This window comes from Hylobates moloch, unplaced genomic scaffold (assembly GCF_009828535.3).
Source record: "Hylobates moloch isolate HMO894 unplaced genomic scaffold, HMol_V3 SCAFFOLD_5, whole genome shotgun sequence".
Taxonomy (NCBI): domain Eukaryota; kingdom Metazoa; phylum Chordata; class Mammalia; order Primates; family Hylobatidae; genus Hylobates; species Hylobates moloch.
Window position 1 is genome coordinate 91,789,996 of NW_026652280.1, and position 17,095 is coordinate 91,807,090.

At 61.0% G+C, this 17,095-nt stretch overlaps 2 protein-coding genes across 4 annotated transcripts in view; one reads left to right on the forward strand and one right to left on the reverse strand.

Annotated features, from left to right (window-relative positions):
- Positions 1-779: 779 nt before the first annotated feature.
- LSP1 (lymphocyte specific protein 1) overlaps positions 780-17,095 on the reverse strand; it is a 37,880-nt gene continuing 21,564 nt past the window's right edge. For 2 of the 3 annotated variants that reach the window (XM_032153841.2, XM_032153842.2), the window contains exons 2-11: positions 12,812-12,949; positions 11,399-11,563; positions 9,485-9,626; positions 9,012-9,104; positions 8,713-8,756; positions 8,455-8,536; positions 6,167-6,301; positions 5,714-5,791; positions 5,452-5,554; positions 780-1,286 (exon numbers count right to left, since the gene is read on the reverse strand). In XM_032153841.2, the coding sequence (XP_032009732.1) occupies positions 5,465-5,554; positions 5,714-5,791; positions 6,167-6,301; positions 8,455-8,536; positions 8,713-8,756; positions 9,012-9,104; positions 9,485-9,626; positions 11,399-11,563; positions 12,812-12,949 (967 nt within the window). In that variant the 3' untranslated portion in view covers positions 780-1,286; positions 5,452-5,464. The remainder of the gene's footprint in view (positions 1,287-5,451; positions 5,555-5,713; positions 5,792-6,166; positions 6,302-8,454; positions 8,537-8,712; positions 8,757-9,011; positions 9,105-9,484; positions 9,627-11,398; positions 11,564-12,811; positions 12,950-17,095) is intronic. The other variant, XM_058439084.1, reaches the window with a different exon arrangement.
- Positions 1,246-4,950, forward strand: PRR33 (proline rich 33). Its single transcript, XM_058439083.1, has one exon. It carries the CDS (start codon positions 2,470-2,472, stop codon positions 3,883-3,885), a length of 1,416 nt encoding a protein of 471 aa, XP_058295066.1. The 5' UTR covers positions 1,246-2,469; the 3' UTR covers positions 3,886-4,950.

Sequence of the window (17,095 nt, forward strand, 5' to 3'; positions counted from 1 at the left end):
CCACCCGCTTACCCATTCACTCATCCATACATCCCTCTATCCATTCATCCATCCTGTATTCATCCACTCACCCACCCCTCTACTTGCCCACCCAACCATTCATCCACTCACCCACCTACCCATCCATTCACCTGCTTATCCATCCACTCACCCAACCATCAATCCATCCATCCACCCACCCACTCGCTTACTCATTCACTCATCCATACATCCCTCTATCCATTCATCCATCCCCTATTCATCCACTCACCCATCCCTCCACTCGCCCACCCACCCATTCATCCACTCACCCACCTACCCATCCATTCACCCACCTATCCGTCCACTCATCCATCCATTCATCTATTCATCTATCCATTCATCCACCCACCTAACCATCCATCCATCCACCCACCCATCCACCCATTTGTCTGTTTACCAAACCTTCACTGAGCACCTCCTGGGTGGTGCTGGGGGAGGCCTCAAGGTGGATCTTGCCCTCAGTGGGTGCACAGTCAGGGCACAGAAGTTTCTATTGGGCTAGTCAAGTTGGGGGTAGGGATATCACAGACATTCTGGAAAAGGAAGCCCAGACCCCACCCATTGTGTGCGCTCTGACTTAGGCCACCAGAGAGCTTATGTCCTGGAGTCTTATACTGCAAAGGCCATGAGACAGGTCAGACTGCCTGAACCCAGAGGCCACAGTATGCTGTGCGGTGTGGGAATGGTCTGGCCACTGGCCCAACCTTTCCATCCTGGCCAGCCCTGCCCCCTTCGTGAGTACAAGACAGCCAGCACACGAGAATACACAGGGAGCTTTATTATACAAAATGGCGGGGTGGGGGGCGGCAAGCAGAGTGCAGGGGGGACGCAGCGTCAAGCATCCTGCATGGCCGTTATCAGCCCTTGACCTGCAGTTTCCCCTTGGATCTGGGGGGTGACCTGCCCTCTCTGCACAGGCTGTGCTTCAACCTCCTAACTTCCTAGAAGGCACTTGGCCTCTCCAGGGGTAAGTCCCTTTGGCCAATGATCAGGAGTTTCTTTCCTCCCCCAAGTAATGAGAAGCAGAGCTGGGTTGGGGTGGGGGGGGGGGAGGTGGTGATGGTGGTCAGAGAGTGGAAGGGCAGAGAGGCTAAAGGGTCCAGGAGCAAAAGGAGGTGGCAGCGGGTGGCGTCAAAGAGGCGAGGGTAGGTCATGCTGGCAACGGGAAGCAACTTCTTAGCCAGGGCCAGGGGGCGGGTGTCTGGCTGGAATCTCCCCTGGGTACATGGAGGGTGCCACCCAGCTGGACCTGCAGACCCAGGAAGCTGGAACATAGGCATGGGGTGCAGGGGGCATTAGGCTAGGGTCCAGGGAGGGGCCACAGACCTGCCTCCTGCAAGCCCACAGATCCTGCTCCCCGAGCCTCTCTCTGCTGGCCTCCCTGCCCTGCCCACACCCCCACTCCACCACAGGAGAAGATGTCCTGTCTCAGAGGCCTGCGTCCCAGTGTGAGCACTTGTGCCCTGGGTCAGGACCTCTGGCTGGAGACCTGACTCCAGGTGGAGGGAAGGCGGCCTGCCTGCCAAGCAGCCTGCCCATCCCGGGAGCTAGAACTGGGGTTCTCGTGGTTCCTGCAGTCCCGTCATCTAGAGGAGGCAGGTAGCTGAGAGCAAGTCTCAGGCAGGCTCCTTCCGCCCCCACCCCTCCAGCAGCTCTGTTCTTGCCTTGGCAGAGCCAGCCCCCACCAGCGGCAGCCCCCAGGACTCCCTCCTTCCCCAAACCAGACAGCCTCTGGCTCGGACAGATGCCATTTGTCAATGTCCTCGCAAACACGTGGTGCCCAGAAACCAGGGTGGGCGGCTTGGCCGGACCACCCCAGACAGGAGGTCTGCGGGAATATCCCATTTAGCATAGCTCAGCAAAAACTGCTCCCACCTTCCGGCCGATCTACCTCTGATGATGCAGCCTCAGCTTTCCCAAGCCTCTTGGCCGCCACCCCTCACCACTGGCTCGCAGCGGACGCGCCTGTGGTCGGGCCGGCGACAACGGGGCGCCCCTCATGTGTCTGTGGGCAGCTGCTCTTCCAGCCCTGGGCCAGGCCAGCAGCTGGCCAGGGGCATGCCTGTCACTTGGGGCTAACCCACGTCTCCCACCCCAGCCCACCCAGCATTGTGGCCTGACCCAGGCTGTGCACTTGGGGCCTGCTTTGTTCTGGGACGGCATGGAGGACAGAGCCCTGGAGGCAGGTTCTCGCTCTGTCCTGGGAAGGACGCGGCCTCTGTGCCCTCATTTCTACACTAGGGTGATGGTGGGGCCACCCCAAAGTCCCCAAGGCACAGTTGAGCTCAGGATGCCCCCGGAAGGTTCCGGGTGCCCAGGAAGCAGGATACTCAGGCCTCCACACCCCTGGCCCCAGGTCCTCCCTGGATCACGGGAGACACAGGCCTCCCACCTCAAGAGGGAGGAGAGCTGGCCTGACCGCTGTCCCTCCCACCCTAGGACACAGTCATGCTCATCTCAGCTGCATCGATGGCACCTGAGGTGTGTGGCCCAAGCCTCCAGGGAACCCCTGGACCCCCACCACCCCTGCTGCCCAAGCCAGGGAAGGACAACTTGCGCTTGCAGAAGCTCTTGAGGAAGGCAACCCGGAAGAAGATGATGGGAGGCACGCACCTCACTCCACCCAGGGCCTTCCGCACCTCCCTGTCCCCCGTGAGTGAGGCCAGCCATGACCAGGAGGTCACAGCCCCACACGCTGCTGAGGGCCTGCACCCCGCCGAAGCCCCATGCCTTCCTGAAGCCCCACGCCCCGCCGAGGCTCCCGGCACGGTGGCTGCCCTACCCCACTCCCCGCACAGCCCCATCACCCACCATGTGGCGTCACCCCTGCAGAAGTCCACATTCTCCATTGGCCTCACCCAGCGCAGGATTCTAGCTGCTCAATTCAAGGCCACGGGGCCCCAGGTTGTAGCCCCGGCCCCAGAACCTGCCCCGCCCCCCAGGGGCTTTGTCCCTGTCTCAGCCCCTGTGGCTAGGGGCACCCACATCACCCAGGTGCACATCCAGCTAGCACTGTCCCCACACAGTGGGACCCCTGAGCCCCCCAGGACAGCCCCAGAAGGGGGATCCAACAGCCAGGATGGAGATGCCACCCCAAGTCCCTCCAGGGCCCAGCCCCTGGTCCCAGTGGCTCACATCCGCCCGCTGCCCACCGCAGCCCAGGCTGTCAGTCCCTGGCCTGAGGAGCCCCCTGTACCACGGCCACCACCTGGCTTCCAGGCCTTGGTGCCCAGAGAGGCTAGTGCCAGGGTTGTGGTGCCCATAGCCCCGACCTGCCGCTCGCTGGAGTCCTCACCGCACAGCCTGGCCCCCGTGGGCCCTAGCGGAGAGCACCTGGAGGAGCCCCTGATGGCTGGCCCTGCCACTGAGGCTGAGCAAGTGTCCAGCCCTGCCTGGGCCTCATCCCCTACCCCACCATCAGGCCCTCACCCATGCCCTGTCCCCAAAGTTGCACCCAAGCCCCGGCTCAGTGGCTGGACGTGGCTCAAGAAGCAGCTGCTGGAGGAGGCCCCGGAGCCTCCAGGGCCGCGGCAGAGCCTGGAGCCAGAGGTGCCCGCCCCCATAGAGCAGGAGGTGCCTGCCCCTGCCGTACCCCGGGCCCCCACCTCCCGGGCCTCCAGGATGTGGGATGCCGTGCTGTACCGCATGTCAGTGGCGGAGGCCCGAGGGCGCCTGGCGGGGCCCAGCGGTGGGGAGCACACCCCAGCCGGCCTCACCCGCCTGCCCTTCCTGTACCGGCCTCGCTTCAACGCCCGGAAGCTGCAGGAGGCCACCCGGCCCCCTCCCACAGTCCGCTCCATCCTGGAGCTGAACCCCCAGCCCAAGAACTTCAACCGCACAGCGACTGGCTGGAGGCTCCAGTGAAGTGGCCGGAATGGCCCCCAGGGCCCAGGACCATGGGATGGACAGAAGAGGGGCTGAAGCTCTAGCTGGGGGCCCACAGTTGCTGCATGAAGATGCACCAGGGTCCAAGGGGCATGGGGTGCAGGGCAGCCTGGGAAGGGCACATGGGGTGCTGAGGGAAGTCTGCGTGGTCAGGAGGGTGGTCAGGTGGACAGGGCAGAGAGGATGAGCTGGAGCCCCCGGGCTGCAGTGGTGTGAGGGGAACAGAGAAGGGATCTGCGTCAGGATGTAGGATGGGGGCCTTGGGATGAAAACTTTAGGTAAGATGGCAGAGGACTGCACCTATTGACCTAGCCCAGGCTCCTCAGGGGCCTGGGCCTTGCATTGTTCCTCCCTTTTGCTGTCACCTTTTGCTGTCAAAGGTTTGGGGGCAGATCTCTGCTTGCTGAGGCATGGGTGCGGTCAGGTTGGCTTGGTCATCGGCGTCAGGAGCAGTCAGCAGTTTTGCTGCCTGTGCTTCCTGATAGCAGAGCCAGACCCTGGGACTAGGGTGCAGCGGGGAGCCCTCAGCCAGCGTGGGACTTGGCACCAATACAAGTGCTCGGGGCAGGCAGGGAGGGGCTCATCAAGGGTGGAGGAGGGCCCAGCGTGACCTCTCTCTCGGCCCACCTCTGCTTCCCCTACCTGGGCTGACAGCCTGAGAGGGCAGAACTCGAGGGATTCGCTGGTGGGACAGCGAGGGTCTCAGCACTGGCCATGCCCAGGCTTTGACAGCTGGATGAGGAGGGAGCCCTCAGTCCCAACCCTGTGGGAACAGCTTGGCCAAGCGGGACCGAGAAGGGGCTGTGGCCCTGGTGGGGAGAGTGGAGGGGCCCAGTCAGCAGTCAGCCAGGCTCTGGTGGGGGTCGTCAACCACAGGAGAGGGACACAGAGATACCAGAAAAAGCCTCTGCCACAGCTGCTTGAGAGTCAGGGTTTGGCAGGGAAAGATGGCAGGAGGACGGCTGCCCCACCCTGGGGTGTGATGGGTGCTGGAAATGGAGCCTGGGGCCCAGGTCACTAATAAATGTGTGTCTAACCATGGCAGGAGTGGCACTGCTCTGTCTGCAGCATAGGATGGGGAGGGCATCAGGACCTCTGAATCGCTCTCGGCTGGGACAGGGAGTAGGACCTAAGTTCCTGCCCCTCTACGGACCCCCAGCATATAGGTGGTCAGGGAACCTGGGCTCCATGCCACCTGCTTCCTTCAGTGCTAGCCCTGTGGTGGCTAGGCTGCCCCTCACTTCCCTCACGAGCCCTGCTGGGGCTTTTGGGGAGTCCCAGATGGGAGCCTTGAGCTTCCCTAGTAGAGCAGTGGCTGAGCCGGGCTGACTCTAGTGAAATGAGCAGAGAGTTTGAATCTGGTGTCAGGTGAGGGAGGCAGTCTCTGCGCAGGACTGGGAGACTGAGCTGGTATGGGTTCTGGCCAACTCGGAGTCCACCCTTGTAACCTGCAACAGGGCTCCAGGTGCCCTCCAGGCTGCCAAGTTCCCAGCACAGTGCACGCGTGTGCACCTCATCCCGCTCTGTGGGTTGCCGGGGACTCACCGAGATGGGAGGCCTAGGGAGCCGGGCCCCCTTCCACAAGCACCTTCTCATATTTCCCATGCCCGGTGGCCACAAACTTATACCTCTTCCCAGATGGGGTGCTCTGTTGGGAAAGGAGACCAAGAGTGAAGGTGAGAGCAGCAGAAAGGAGATGATGCTGCCTCCGCCTCTGAGAAGCCCTTCCAGATGCACAGAGGACAGTCCCTCTTTGCCCTACCCTGCTGCACCCACCCTGCCTGCAGCAACCACATTTAGGCTGTACCTTAATTGTTGATGAGGTCTTGGAGCCTCCCTTCTGCTCCCAGAGGCTTTTCTTGCTCATGTCTCCAGCCACAATATCCTGGGGGCAGCAGAAGGGTATGTCACAAGGGCAGACCCCTGGATCTCGGGGAGTAGAAGCCCTGGGCCCTTCTCTCCTGCCTTGCCTTACCTTACCTGGCCAGGGGGCCTGGGATCTGCCTACCTAAACTTTTTCTGTGCGAGCCCAGTGGAAGAGGCAGGGAAAGGAATAAAGGTGCCATCCACCTCCACTCAGACAACACAGCCTTCTACACCAGCAAGGGTGAACCCAACCCTACTGCAATACCTCAGGGTTCTGTCTGCCCACATTCATCCCGGACAGTCCCACGCTTGTCTTAACAAGGAAACCTGACCTGCTACTAAACTCCCAGGTGCTGGCTCTGCAGCCCAGCCTTGCCCCTGGAGGGGACCTCACCTTGCAGGACGGAGTCTTGGCCGCAGACTGAGCCTGTACCTCACCCGTCTCCCACCGACTCTTGGTACTGGCCACGGCCATGCTGGGCAGCTCTATGGAGGCCTGGCGGGCTAGCTTGGGGGTCCGGCCAGCGGTCTGCAGAGGAGGAAAAGCATCAGGATTACCTTAGTGGACAGCCACCGTGGTCACATCAGAGGGTCACACTGGGCAACCCTCTGCTTTGTGTTTGTGTTTTCCCTGGGAGCCCTTTCCCAACTCAGCCCTAGAGTGGGGATCACTGGAAAGATGTGCCTTCCTCCATTCGATGCAATTGTGAGACACCTCCCTGTCCTCAAGAGCATCAGGGAGATGATGGTGCACAGGACAGATGTGGGTCTGCCTCCATGCTGCTCATGGGGTAGGGCTGGGGGACCACGGGATGGATGGAGGGACATTGAATGGATGGAGGGACAGTGGTTAAATTGCAGAGTATTGGTTGGATGGAGTAGCATTGATTAGATGGAGGAGTATTGGTTGTATAGAAAGGTGTTGATAGATGAAGGAATATTGATTGGATGGAGGGGTACTGATTATATGAGGGAGTATTTGTTAGATGGAGGGGCATTGATTGAATGGAGTAGTATTGGTTGGATAGAGCCATATTGGTTCAATGAAGGGGCATTGATTGCATGCAACGACATTGATCAGATAAAGGAGTATTGGTTGGATGGAGGAGCACTGGTAGGATGGAAAGTATTGACTGGATGGAGGAGCAGTGAATGAATGAAGTATTGATTGGATGGGGAAGTATTGCTTGGATGGAGGAATATTGATAGGATACAGGAGCATTGATAGGATGGAGGAGTACTTGTTGGATGCAGAGGCATTAATTGGATGGAGGAATATTGGTTTGATAGAAGGATATTGGTTGGATAGAGGAACATTGATTGCATGGAGGAGTACTGGTTGGATGGAGGAGTATTGGTTGGTTGAAGGGGGATTAATTGAAATCAGAAGTATTGGTTGAATAGAAGGGCATTGATTGGGTGAAGGAGTAATGTATGGATGGAGGGGCATTAATTGCACAGAAGAGCACTGATTGGACGGAGGAATACTGGTAAGATAGAGGAGTGCTTGTTGGATAAGTGAGTACTGTGTGGATGGAGGGGTACTGGGTAGATGGAGGGGCGCTGATTTACTAGAGGAGTATTGGTTGGATGGAAGGATACTGGTTAGATGGGGATGTCCTGATTAGATAAAGAAGTATTGGTTGAATAGAAGGGCATTGATTGGAAGCAGAGGCATTGATTGGGTGAAACTATTTTGGTTGGATGGAGGGAAACTGATAGGATAGAAGGCCATTGATTGGATGCAAGGCATTATTGGATGGAGGGGCATTGATTGGATGAAGTTGTTTTGGTTGGCTGGAGGGGAATTGATTGAATGGAGGAGCACTGAATGAATAGGGGTATTGATTGGATGAAGGTGTATTGGTTGGATTGAAGGGAGTTGGTGGATGAAGGAATATTGGTTGGATGCAGGGACATTGACTGGATGGAGGAGTATTGGATGATTGGATGGAGAGGTACTGATTGAATGGAGGGGCTGGCATGTGGGATTGGCATTGGTTACATGGTGAGCCATTAATTGGATAGACGAGTATTGGTTGGATGGAAGTTATTGGTCAGATGGAGAAGCATTGATGGATGGAGGAGAATTGATTGGATGGGAGGGACATTGATTGGATGGAGGGGCATTGGCTGGATGCAGAGGCACTGATTGGATGGAGTAGTATTGGATGGATGGAGGAATCTTGATTGGATGGAGGGGCATTGATTGGATTAAGGAGTACTGGTTGGATAAAGGGGCATTGATTGACTGGAGGAATATTGGCTGGATAGAGGGGCATTGATAGGATGAAAGAGCATTGATTGGATGGTGGAGTATTGTTCCGATGGGGGCATTGATTGAATGGAGGAACACTGAATAATTGGAGGAGTGTTGGTTGCAGGAGTATTGGTTGTATAAAGGAACATTAATTGGATGCAGGAGCATTGACAGGATGGGAGATTATTGGTTGGATGGAGCAGCATTGATTGAAAGGAGGGGCAGTGATTACATGGAGGGACATTGATTAGAGAGAGGGGCATTGATTGGGTAGAGGGGCACTGATTGGATAGAGAAGCATTGGTTGGATAGGGTGTTCATTGAATAAGGCGGCATTGATTGGATGGAAGGGCATTGGTTGGATTAAGGAATGGTGCCAGGATGCAGGAGGGACCTGACAGCAGAGGGGAGCCAGGTCATACCTCAATGGCCTGGGTGTATTGTTCCAGCCACTGGTCAATCTTGGAGATGGGCAAGTCTGGCTGCGATTTCTTCACACTGTTACTGGAGGGTAGAAGATGTGTCAGGCCCCATGTCTCCCACAAGGCTTCTCCCAACCTGCCCAAGCCTCTCCCAGAGCCCCCCTCGGTCTCCAGATCTCTACCCTGTGACTCCCTTAAACCCCCTCTTGGGGAAACCTAAGATCTGAGCCCAGAAAGCAGACGGACAGACAGACAGACCTCTTCTCTATGGAGCGGTTTAGGGACTCGGTCCTGTCGATGAGCTGCAGAGGGTGGAGAGAGACACAGGCCTGCAGCAGCCGAGGTAAAGCCCACCCTCCATCTCCCCAGCTACTCCATCCACTAATCCAACCCCCAACCCTTGTATCACGGGGGTTTGCTGAGCACCGGGCAATGGGGGGATAGCAGACAAAAGCCAGGCCTGGGCCTGGTCTTCCTGTGGCTGGCATGTGGGATTGACCTTTTGGGTATGAGTCCGGGAGAGGGGAGAAGATGGCAGGCTTTGCAGCTTGACCTACTTTGGTGGTAGGGCTCAGGGGAGGCGAGCTCTGTTCGATGGTCCCCTCCAAGACCAAGGGGCTGGGTGTCCTAGGCTGCTGACATTTCTGGTGCTAGAAAAAAAAAAAAAAAAAAAACAGACATCCCAGGTGACCCCCTGCTTGTACTCCTCCTGCCCTGCCCAGCACCTGTGGGAAAAAATGCTGCCCCTCCCTGAGCCCCAGGTTCTCTGTGGCCCTGACGTGCTCCAGTTCTGGAGCTGGTCGGGAGGGACTGAGGAGTCTGGGGAAATGACTCCGGATCTTGCAAGAGGATCACTGAGCCTTGCCCTCTCTGAGAATGTGGGCCCAGAAGGGGCTGCAAGGTCTAGGGGTGTGGGGGGCTGACCCACTCTGGGCTAGACCCACAGGGCCCACAGAGTAATGCAGACAGCAAAGGCAGACTCATCCCTGGGGTGGGGGTACACCCAGACCCTCTGAGGTGGAGCCATCACCTCCTCCTCTTCATCCTCAGCCCCTGCAGCCCCCAGGTTGTCCTGGACAGTGTCCTCTGGGTCTGGCCCCTCCTTGCTCAGACTCAACTCCTCCAGGTGGACTTCGTCACTGTTCTCCTTTTCGCAGGCATGCAGGCTGGGCCTGTGGGTGGAAAGGGAGGCAAAGCCGTTCTAGGGCCATTGGATTGCTTGGTTGACCCCTTCCTTTTTCCAAGCCTCAGTTTCCCCATCTGCAAAGTGAAGGTAGTCAGGCTACTTGAGTGCCAAGGGATCTGAGACCCAAGCCCACTGGGAGAGAAGGTCCAGTGGCCTCAGAGCCAGCGCAGTCTTCTTGGGCCCCTGTGTCAGGGCCTGAGGCCCTTGGGGAACTGCCCAGTCCCAGCCAGGCAGGGCTCTACAGACTGAGGGTCCCTCAGGCACTGAGGCTGGGTTCAACCCCCAGCTTTCTGGCTGGGCCTCAGCTTGGCAGCTGCTCGCCCACCCAGTTGGTCTGGCGGGGTCCCCGCGGGGCCGGGCTGCCAGGGCCACCACTCCTGCTCTGCTCCCTGTGGGGGCCCTTGGGTGTTTGGGGGACTGGAGGCTGGGTCATTTGGAGGGCTAGGCAGGGGTAGGGGCCAGGTCACTGAGGAGCAGGGCCAAGGGGCTGCCGGCTGCGGGGGAAGGGAGGCCAGCCAGCTGGCAGCTTCCAGCGGCTCTGCATTTGAGCAGGACTGAACCTGGAGAAGAAGATGGGAAATTCTCGAATTTTCCATGATTTCAGGCCCCTGGGTGTGCATGCCAGCCAAGACCCAGACCCACCCGCCCAAAGTGGGCAGGGGTCTGAGCCAGCAGCAGCCACACAGAGGGGCCATTCAGGAGCAGGTCTGTGCAGCCAGGCAGGTGCAGAGGGTGGGGTGGCAGCCGCAGAGCTGGGCTCCACGGAAGAGTCAAAGCGCCCCCTGCTGGTGGGAGCAGCCTTGCCCGCCTAGGCCTGAGGCTAGGGAGAAGGGAGCTGCCCCATCTCAGAAAAGTAAGGCCGCTGACTCCCAAGTGCGTAGGGGGAGACTGAGGCCTGGGGAGGGGGGCAGTGGGCACTGCGCCAGGCCAGGACCAGTGGCTCTTGGGGAGTGGGAGCCTGGTTGTAGGAGGACAAGGGAGCGTCACTCAGCAACACTGGTCCCTAGAGCTCCAGGCTGGTTTAGGGCCTCAGAGGGGCCAGGAAGAACCCTGACCAGGGAGAACTGTCAGCCCAGCCATGAGCTCTGGTTCCACTCAAGGCAAGGGGGTCCTGAGCAGGGATGGGGTCCCAGATGGCCCGGGGTGGGGTCAGCCCCATCATGGCCACAGATGACAGAGCAGCAAGGACTCTGAGCAGGGGTAGTGAGGTGGGGCTCGGGAGCAGCCCCTGTTGGGCCTGTTGGGGTTGAGACAGGCACACACATCCCCACATCTGGAAAGTGCGTCCTCCCAGCCGACTCTCCGGCGTGCACATCTGGAAATACCTGCTCCCCTCCGTGGGAATGGAGATCAGCCAGCCCCAAGGGAGGAAGGGGCGGCGGCGGGCTCTCAGCCTCCATTACGGAAGCGGCTGCAGCTGTGTGCTGATGTGGCAGCACCCGGCCCAGCCTCGCAGCTGCCTGGATGGGGCCCAGGGGCCCTGGGGAGCCCCAGAATGAGGTTTCCTCGCGGCCCCTCGCCGGCCATCATGCTGTCTCGCCCTCTTCCTCCCTTCCCTCCTTTCTCCCCCTTTCCTGGCCATGGGGGCATTTCAGGGGCTGCTTGGAAAGGGGAGGATGGGGTGGCTGCTCAGGCGCAGGTTGAGGGCCTGAAGGGAGCTCCGCTGTGCCCCACTCTGCCCAGCGCCTGCCCTTGAGGCTCGAAGGTCCAGAGGGAGCCCCGCTCTGCCCAGCGCCCGCCCTCGAGGCCCTCACTCACCTGTCCTCTTGCTCCCCCTCAGGACTCCTGCACCGGGGGGGCTCTCCGCTGTCCGAGGCACCCTGCGCCTCCTTGTGCTGCTGCCGCTGCTCTGGCCTCTGGGACCAGTCGCCAAAGCCCTCGTCCTCATCCAGTTCAGGGGCCTCCGAGGGCTTCAGGCTGAGGCTGAGGGTAGCAGCGGGGAGCTTAGGACTGGGCGGCTGCTGCCTCCTCTGCCCAGGACCCACACTCACCTCACGGCGCCCGCTCAGGCCCTGGGCTCTAAGTGTGGGAGACCCTGTCTGCCACAGAGCTGGCTCTGGGCTGTGTCTCCTGTGGTCAGAATCCCTGAGGGCAGGGCTGTGCCTCCCCCGTCAGTTCTGGGGCAGCCTGAGAACTGTGCTTCCTCTGTCAGTCCAGGACTCCTTGAGGCTCAGCAGGGCTATGCCTCCTCCATCAGTCTGGGGCTACCTGAGGGCAGGGCTGTGCCTCCCCCATCAGTCTGGGGCTCCCTGAGGGTAAGGCTGTGCCTCTTCCATCAGTGTAGGGCTCCCTGAGGGCAGGGCTGTGCCTCCCCTGTCAGCCTGTGGCTCCCTAAGAGCAGGGCTGTGCCTCCCCCGTCACCCTGGGACTCGCTAGGGCAGGGCTGTGCCTCCCCCGTCACTCTGGGACTCGCTAGGGCAGGCTAGGCCTCCCCCATCAGCCTGTGGCTCCCTAAGAGCAGGGCTGTGCTTCCCCCATCAGTCTGGGGCTCCCTAGGGCAGGGCTGTGCCTCCCCCATCATCCCGGGGCTCCCCAAGTGCTGCCCTGGTCCCCACATGAGGACCCTACATGAGGTCCTCCTAAGCCCTGAATTCTCAGGCCTCCCATGTGGCACGGGGAGCCCCTGGATAGCTGGGGCCCTTGGTGGGGGTGGCCAAGGGCCTGACTATGGTGACCGCTGAACCCCACTCTGCCCAAGGCTGCTGACTTGGAGAAAATGGAACAAAAGAGGCCAGGAGGAAGGGAAGCATTATTGGAAAAACAGCCCAGCCCAGCCGCGGAGGCCTCCTGGGCCCAAGGAGGAAGCCAGCCAGCCTGGCCGCCAAGTTGGACGTGGCTCTGTGAGTCACTGGCGGGGGAGTTCGGTGGGGAGCTCGGGCCAGGCTGCGTGGCTGGGGTCAGAGGCGGTCCGAGCAAGGGCCAGGGCACGGGCACAGAGCCTGGGTCAGCGCCCACGAGGCAGCCAGGTATTGGCAGACCCTCATCCAGGGCTGTGGCCACCCTCGCCCCCAGGAGCACTCACCCACTCCCGCGCCTGCTCCTGGGGGCCTTTCCTCGCTCTCATCCCGCACTGGAACCCCCAAGCCCAGGCCCTTGACCTCCCCCTCTGCCCACGCCCCAGGGTACACGGATAGGGGCTAGAGCCCAGGCATGTGGTAGGGGGCTGCTCACAGCATCTCCTGCTCCGGCCTCTTGGGGACATGGTCGCCTCCGTCCTCGTCCTGGGCCGGAAGCTGCCTGTCTCTCTCATGCTGGCATTGCTCACGGACGGCCTCCTCCTCGTCCTCCACGCTCCACTGAGCAGTGGGCCTGGTGGGGGACACAGAGGGAGAGTCACGCCACAGCCGACACAGGTGCTGTTTTGCACCCATTCCTCCCATCTACACAGGCCTTGCTGGGGCCACGCGGTGCAGGCAGCCCTGTCCACGAGGGCAGTCCCAGGCCCGCCCTCAGGCCTCACCTCGTCCATCTTTAAAGAGAGGCTGCCCACGTGCTCTTGAGGTGCCCTCTGGCCCAGGCGAGGGTCCTGGGGCCCTGTGAGGATCTGGGCACACCTGTGCCCTGTGGGGATGAAGGTGGGACTCCAAGGCCCATTCAAGCCTGAAGAAACTCAAGAACAGGACAAAAGACCCTCTAACCCCCTCTCCCAGCCTGCCTCCCTCCCTAAGTAGAACCAGGACCTAGACCGAGGTGACCCTGGAGGGCCCAGGAAGAAGATACTGGAGTCCAGGGAGACTGGCCGCAGCGCACCGCCAGGCAGCACCTCCACCCCACCTGCGAGTGCTCCCTCCTGCACCCCAAAGGCAGGGCGTGTTGGGGAAAGGGGACCCCGCATGAGGTCCAAGGCTGAGAAAAGGAGGGCCTGAGCATGTCCAGGCAGGACACCTCCTGTCCCACCACCAGCCCCACTCACAGAAGCCCTGCAGACCCATGGGCTCCTGCCTGGGCCTAACCCCATAGCTGGGGGCACCTTACAGGATTGGCTCACCCAACCCCACCCCATCCTTATTTCAGAGCCCTCTGCGGAGTCTCTCTGAGCTGTTTCTTTTGTTGGTTTGTTTGAGACGGAGTTTCGCTCTTGTCCAGGCTGGAGTGCAATGGTGTGATCTCGGCTCACGGCAACCTCCGCCTCCTGGGTTCAAGCGATTCTCCTGCCTCAGCCTCCTGAGTAGCTGGGATTACAGGCATGCGCCACCATGCCCGGCTAATTGTGTATTTTTTAGTAGAGACAGGGTTTCTCCATGTTGGTCAGGCTGGTCCCGAACTCCCGACCTCAGGTGATCCACCCGCCTCGGCCTCCCAAAGTGCTAGGATTACAGGGATGAGCCACCGCACCCAGCCAATTGAGCCATTTCAAAAATGGGGAAACTGAGGTAAGGGAGTGCTTCTGCTCTCAGAGCCTGAAACCATGGCTTCTTGGGGTCCCACACGCCTCCCTCGGGGAGAGAGGTAGACACAGGCTGGCCTGGACCTGGGCATCAGAGCCCCGGCCCAGCAGCTCTCATATGGTCCGGGTCCTGCAGACACCGCTGCCTCAGCTGTCACGGCCCTGCCTCCCATCACCCTCCTAGAGCCTGAGAGGGGGGTCCAGGGTCTCTACGCTCCTACAGGGCTTATTATCCCAGACCCAGGGAGGGAGCCCGGGCCAGAGCAGGGAGCAGGGCTGGGGTCTCCCCGCCGGGGTCTCAGTTCTTCCTGGCCAGTGGCCGCTGCCTGACCCTGCAGCCTGATCCCCACTGGGCCCCAGTCCCCTGGCCAGACAGCCCTGCCAGCACGTGATCTAATCTCTCCTAGGTCTCCCCTAAGCCTCTCAGACAAAAGCCAGGCCCTTCCACAGGCCCGAGTTCAAGGCCCACTCCCCCCACCGAAGCCACAGGGGACTCCAGCCACGCAAACCCAGCCGCCTGTGCACCCCACCCCCCACGCCCCCGAATCCGCCTGCCTGTCCTGCTCCTCAGAAGTGCCTTCAACTCCAGGCCCCCGAGGAAGCCACTTAATTCCCCACACCTGGCTCCCATCATCTGGGCAGATGAGGCCCAGCTTCCCGCTTCTGCCGGCCTCCGCGTGGCTGGGGGCTGCTGGGCCTCGTTCCACCTGGGGAGGCAGAGCCTGGGGCGCAGGGGCCCTCGTGCTCACTCACGCCCCCACTCACGCCCCAGCCCCTCCAAACAGAGGGCGGTGCAGAGCTGGGGCAGAGTGTTGAGGAGGTGGAGGGGTTCCACGGAGGGGAAGCCTGGCCATGTTGCTCCCGGTGTTCCCATGTCCCAGCCCCTCCATGTGAGCAAGGTCTCAGCTGGGGTGTGTGTCCCTGGGCCTGGGGCATGAGATGGAGCCCAAGCTCCTCCTTGGACCTGGGCTTCCAATGGGTCCAGGGCCCTCATTCCAGCTCCACAGACCCCCTCCACCAAGCCATAGAGGAGGCGGGGCTTGGAAGCACACACTGGCACAGAGACCCCCGAAGCTCATGTGCACACGTTTCCTCAGGTCCACCCGTGTGGGCAAAGAGTCCGGGCCCCAACAGCCCCACAAAGGCCCTCACTCTGCTCACAGCTCATGCCCAACACATGGAGTACGGCCAGGCGCGGGACTCCCTAGGCCTGGGGCACACACAGGTGCGCACCCAACTCACACACGTTCTCCACGAGCCCACGCTCCAGCCACACAGGCACACATGCCCGCACCCCATGCACATACAAGTATGCACGTGCTCACACACGGGAACCCTTGACATCCACATGCATGTGCAGACAGGCTTGGGAACAAAGGGACCACGTCCCCCTCCAGGGATCCCTTCAGGGTGCCACAGCCTCACTTTAGTGAGGCAAACATTGACTGTTTGCCTTGCCATTGCCCCGACAACGGCGGTGCCGGCCCTGGCACGAGGCCCAGGTGTGTACTCTGGGAACATCATCCCTGCAGAGCTGGGCCGCTGGAGGATCACTCTGACTGAGCTCTCCCTGGCTAGGGGCCTGGGGGACAGAGTGGGGGTGCAGAGTAAGCATCTCCTGGTGTCTCCCCTAAAACCCAGTGCTGGGGAGAAGCCCCGCCGGCCCCTGGCCTCTGACCCAGCAGAGCTGAGGACGTGGAGGCCTCTGGGCCCCTTCTCCGTCTCCTCCCTTTCCCCTACCCCAGGATATGAGTCATGCGGGCCCCCTCCCCATGACCTCACCCCCTCACTATTCCACAGCTGGGCTCCGTTCTGGGAACTGAAAGGGGGGCAGCTCTCCTGGGGTGGGGTGGGGGCCTCTGGCCTGGGAAAGGCGCCCCCCGGCCAGCGGCCCAGGCCCCTTGGCATGCACCGCGGAGCTGTCAGGACTCTGGGATGGCCGACCCCGCCCGTGGCCCTGGCTCAGCCCCGTGCAGCTGCGAGGGATTTGGTGTTCCTGCGCAAATGCAATTAGGCGATTTCCTGTGTCTGTTCTGGCTCCGAAGCCCAAGGCTCAGCCCAAGGGGCCAGGCGGTGGAGGGGCTCCATCCACCTCCCACCCCAGCACACCCCCGCACCCTCACAGTCCCAGGCTCCACTTCGGGTCCTGGCCCCCAGCCAGGGACACCAGTATGCACAGAAAGAACCCTGACGGATGCTTCGTTCTGAGTGGAGCTCCCCAAGCTCAGGTCTCTTCCTGCCGGCCTCGTCCACTGCCAACCACTTCCGACTCGGGACACTGGCCCTTCTGCTCCTTCCTCCACAGACCCCCCAACCTCTACCTCCCAGTCCTCACTGAGGGCCTGACAACGCCCATCCTCAGCCTAGCACTCCCAGCTACCCACCGCCATCCTCCCCCTGCAGACACTTCCAGAATGGGTGTCCGGCTCGGTCCCCGTCCCGACTCTGCCCCCTGCAGGCAGCTCCTGTCGCTGCCCCACCCGGCTGTCCTGAGCCCAGAGGTCGGCTGGAGATGGTCGGTCCTCTCTGGGGTTCTGGGGAGTGAGGAGGCTCTGGTGAAGAGCACGGGCTGCAGGGAGGATGTCAAGGGGAGGGGGAGCTTCTCCTCCAGGCCTGACCACAGGTCCCCTGGACGCCACAGGGAGCTGGCAGGAGGCCTGGGGAGTTGGGCTGGGCCTCCCACCAGGGTGGTTTGGGGCTCCCTGCACAGCACTGAGGTCTCTGGTCCCCTCATGAGCCCAGCCTCCCCTGGGGTCATAGACTTGACCCCTCAAGTCACTGCAGAGCCCAAGAGTGGAGAGACACAGCACCGTGTGCCGGGAATAGGTGCCCACAGGGGCCCTCCGTGGCTGAGGCTTCCAGAGGGTAGTGGGACAGCAACCCCGCTCCCCGCCAGCCGCCCGCCACAGCGTTCATGATGCAGCTTCGGAGTGTGGGTCGGGGTCTATCTGGGAAGCCAGGGCAAAGGCGGTGGCAGCTGGCAGCACCCACACCCACAGCTGGGGCACTGCTTACATGAGCCCCCATCAGCGGGCCCCTTGGTTGTGCCACACGCAGGGGTCCTGCCC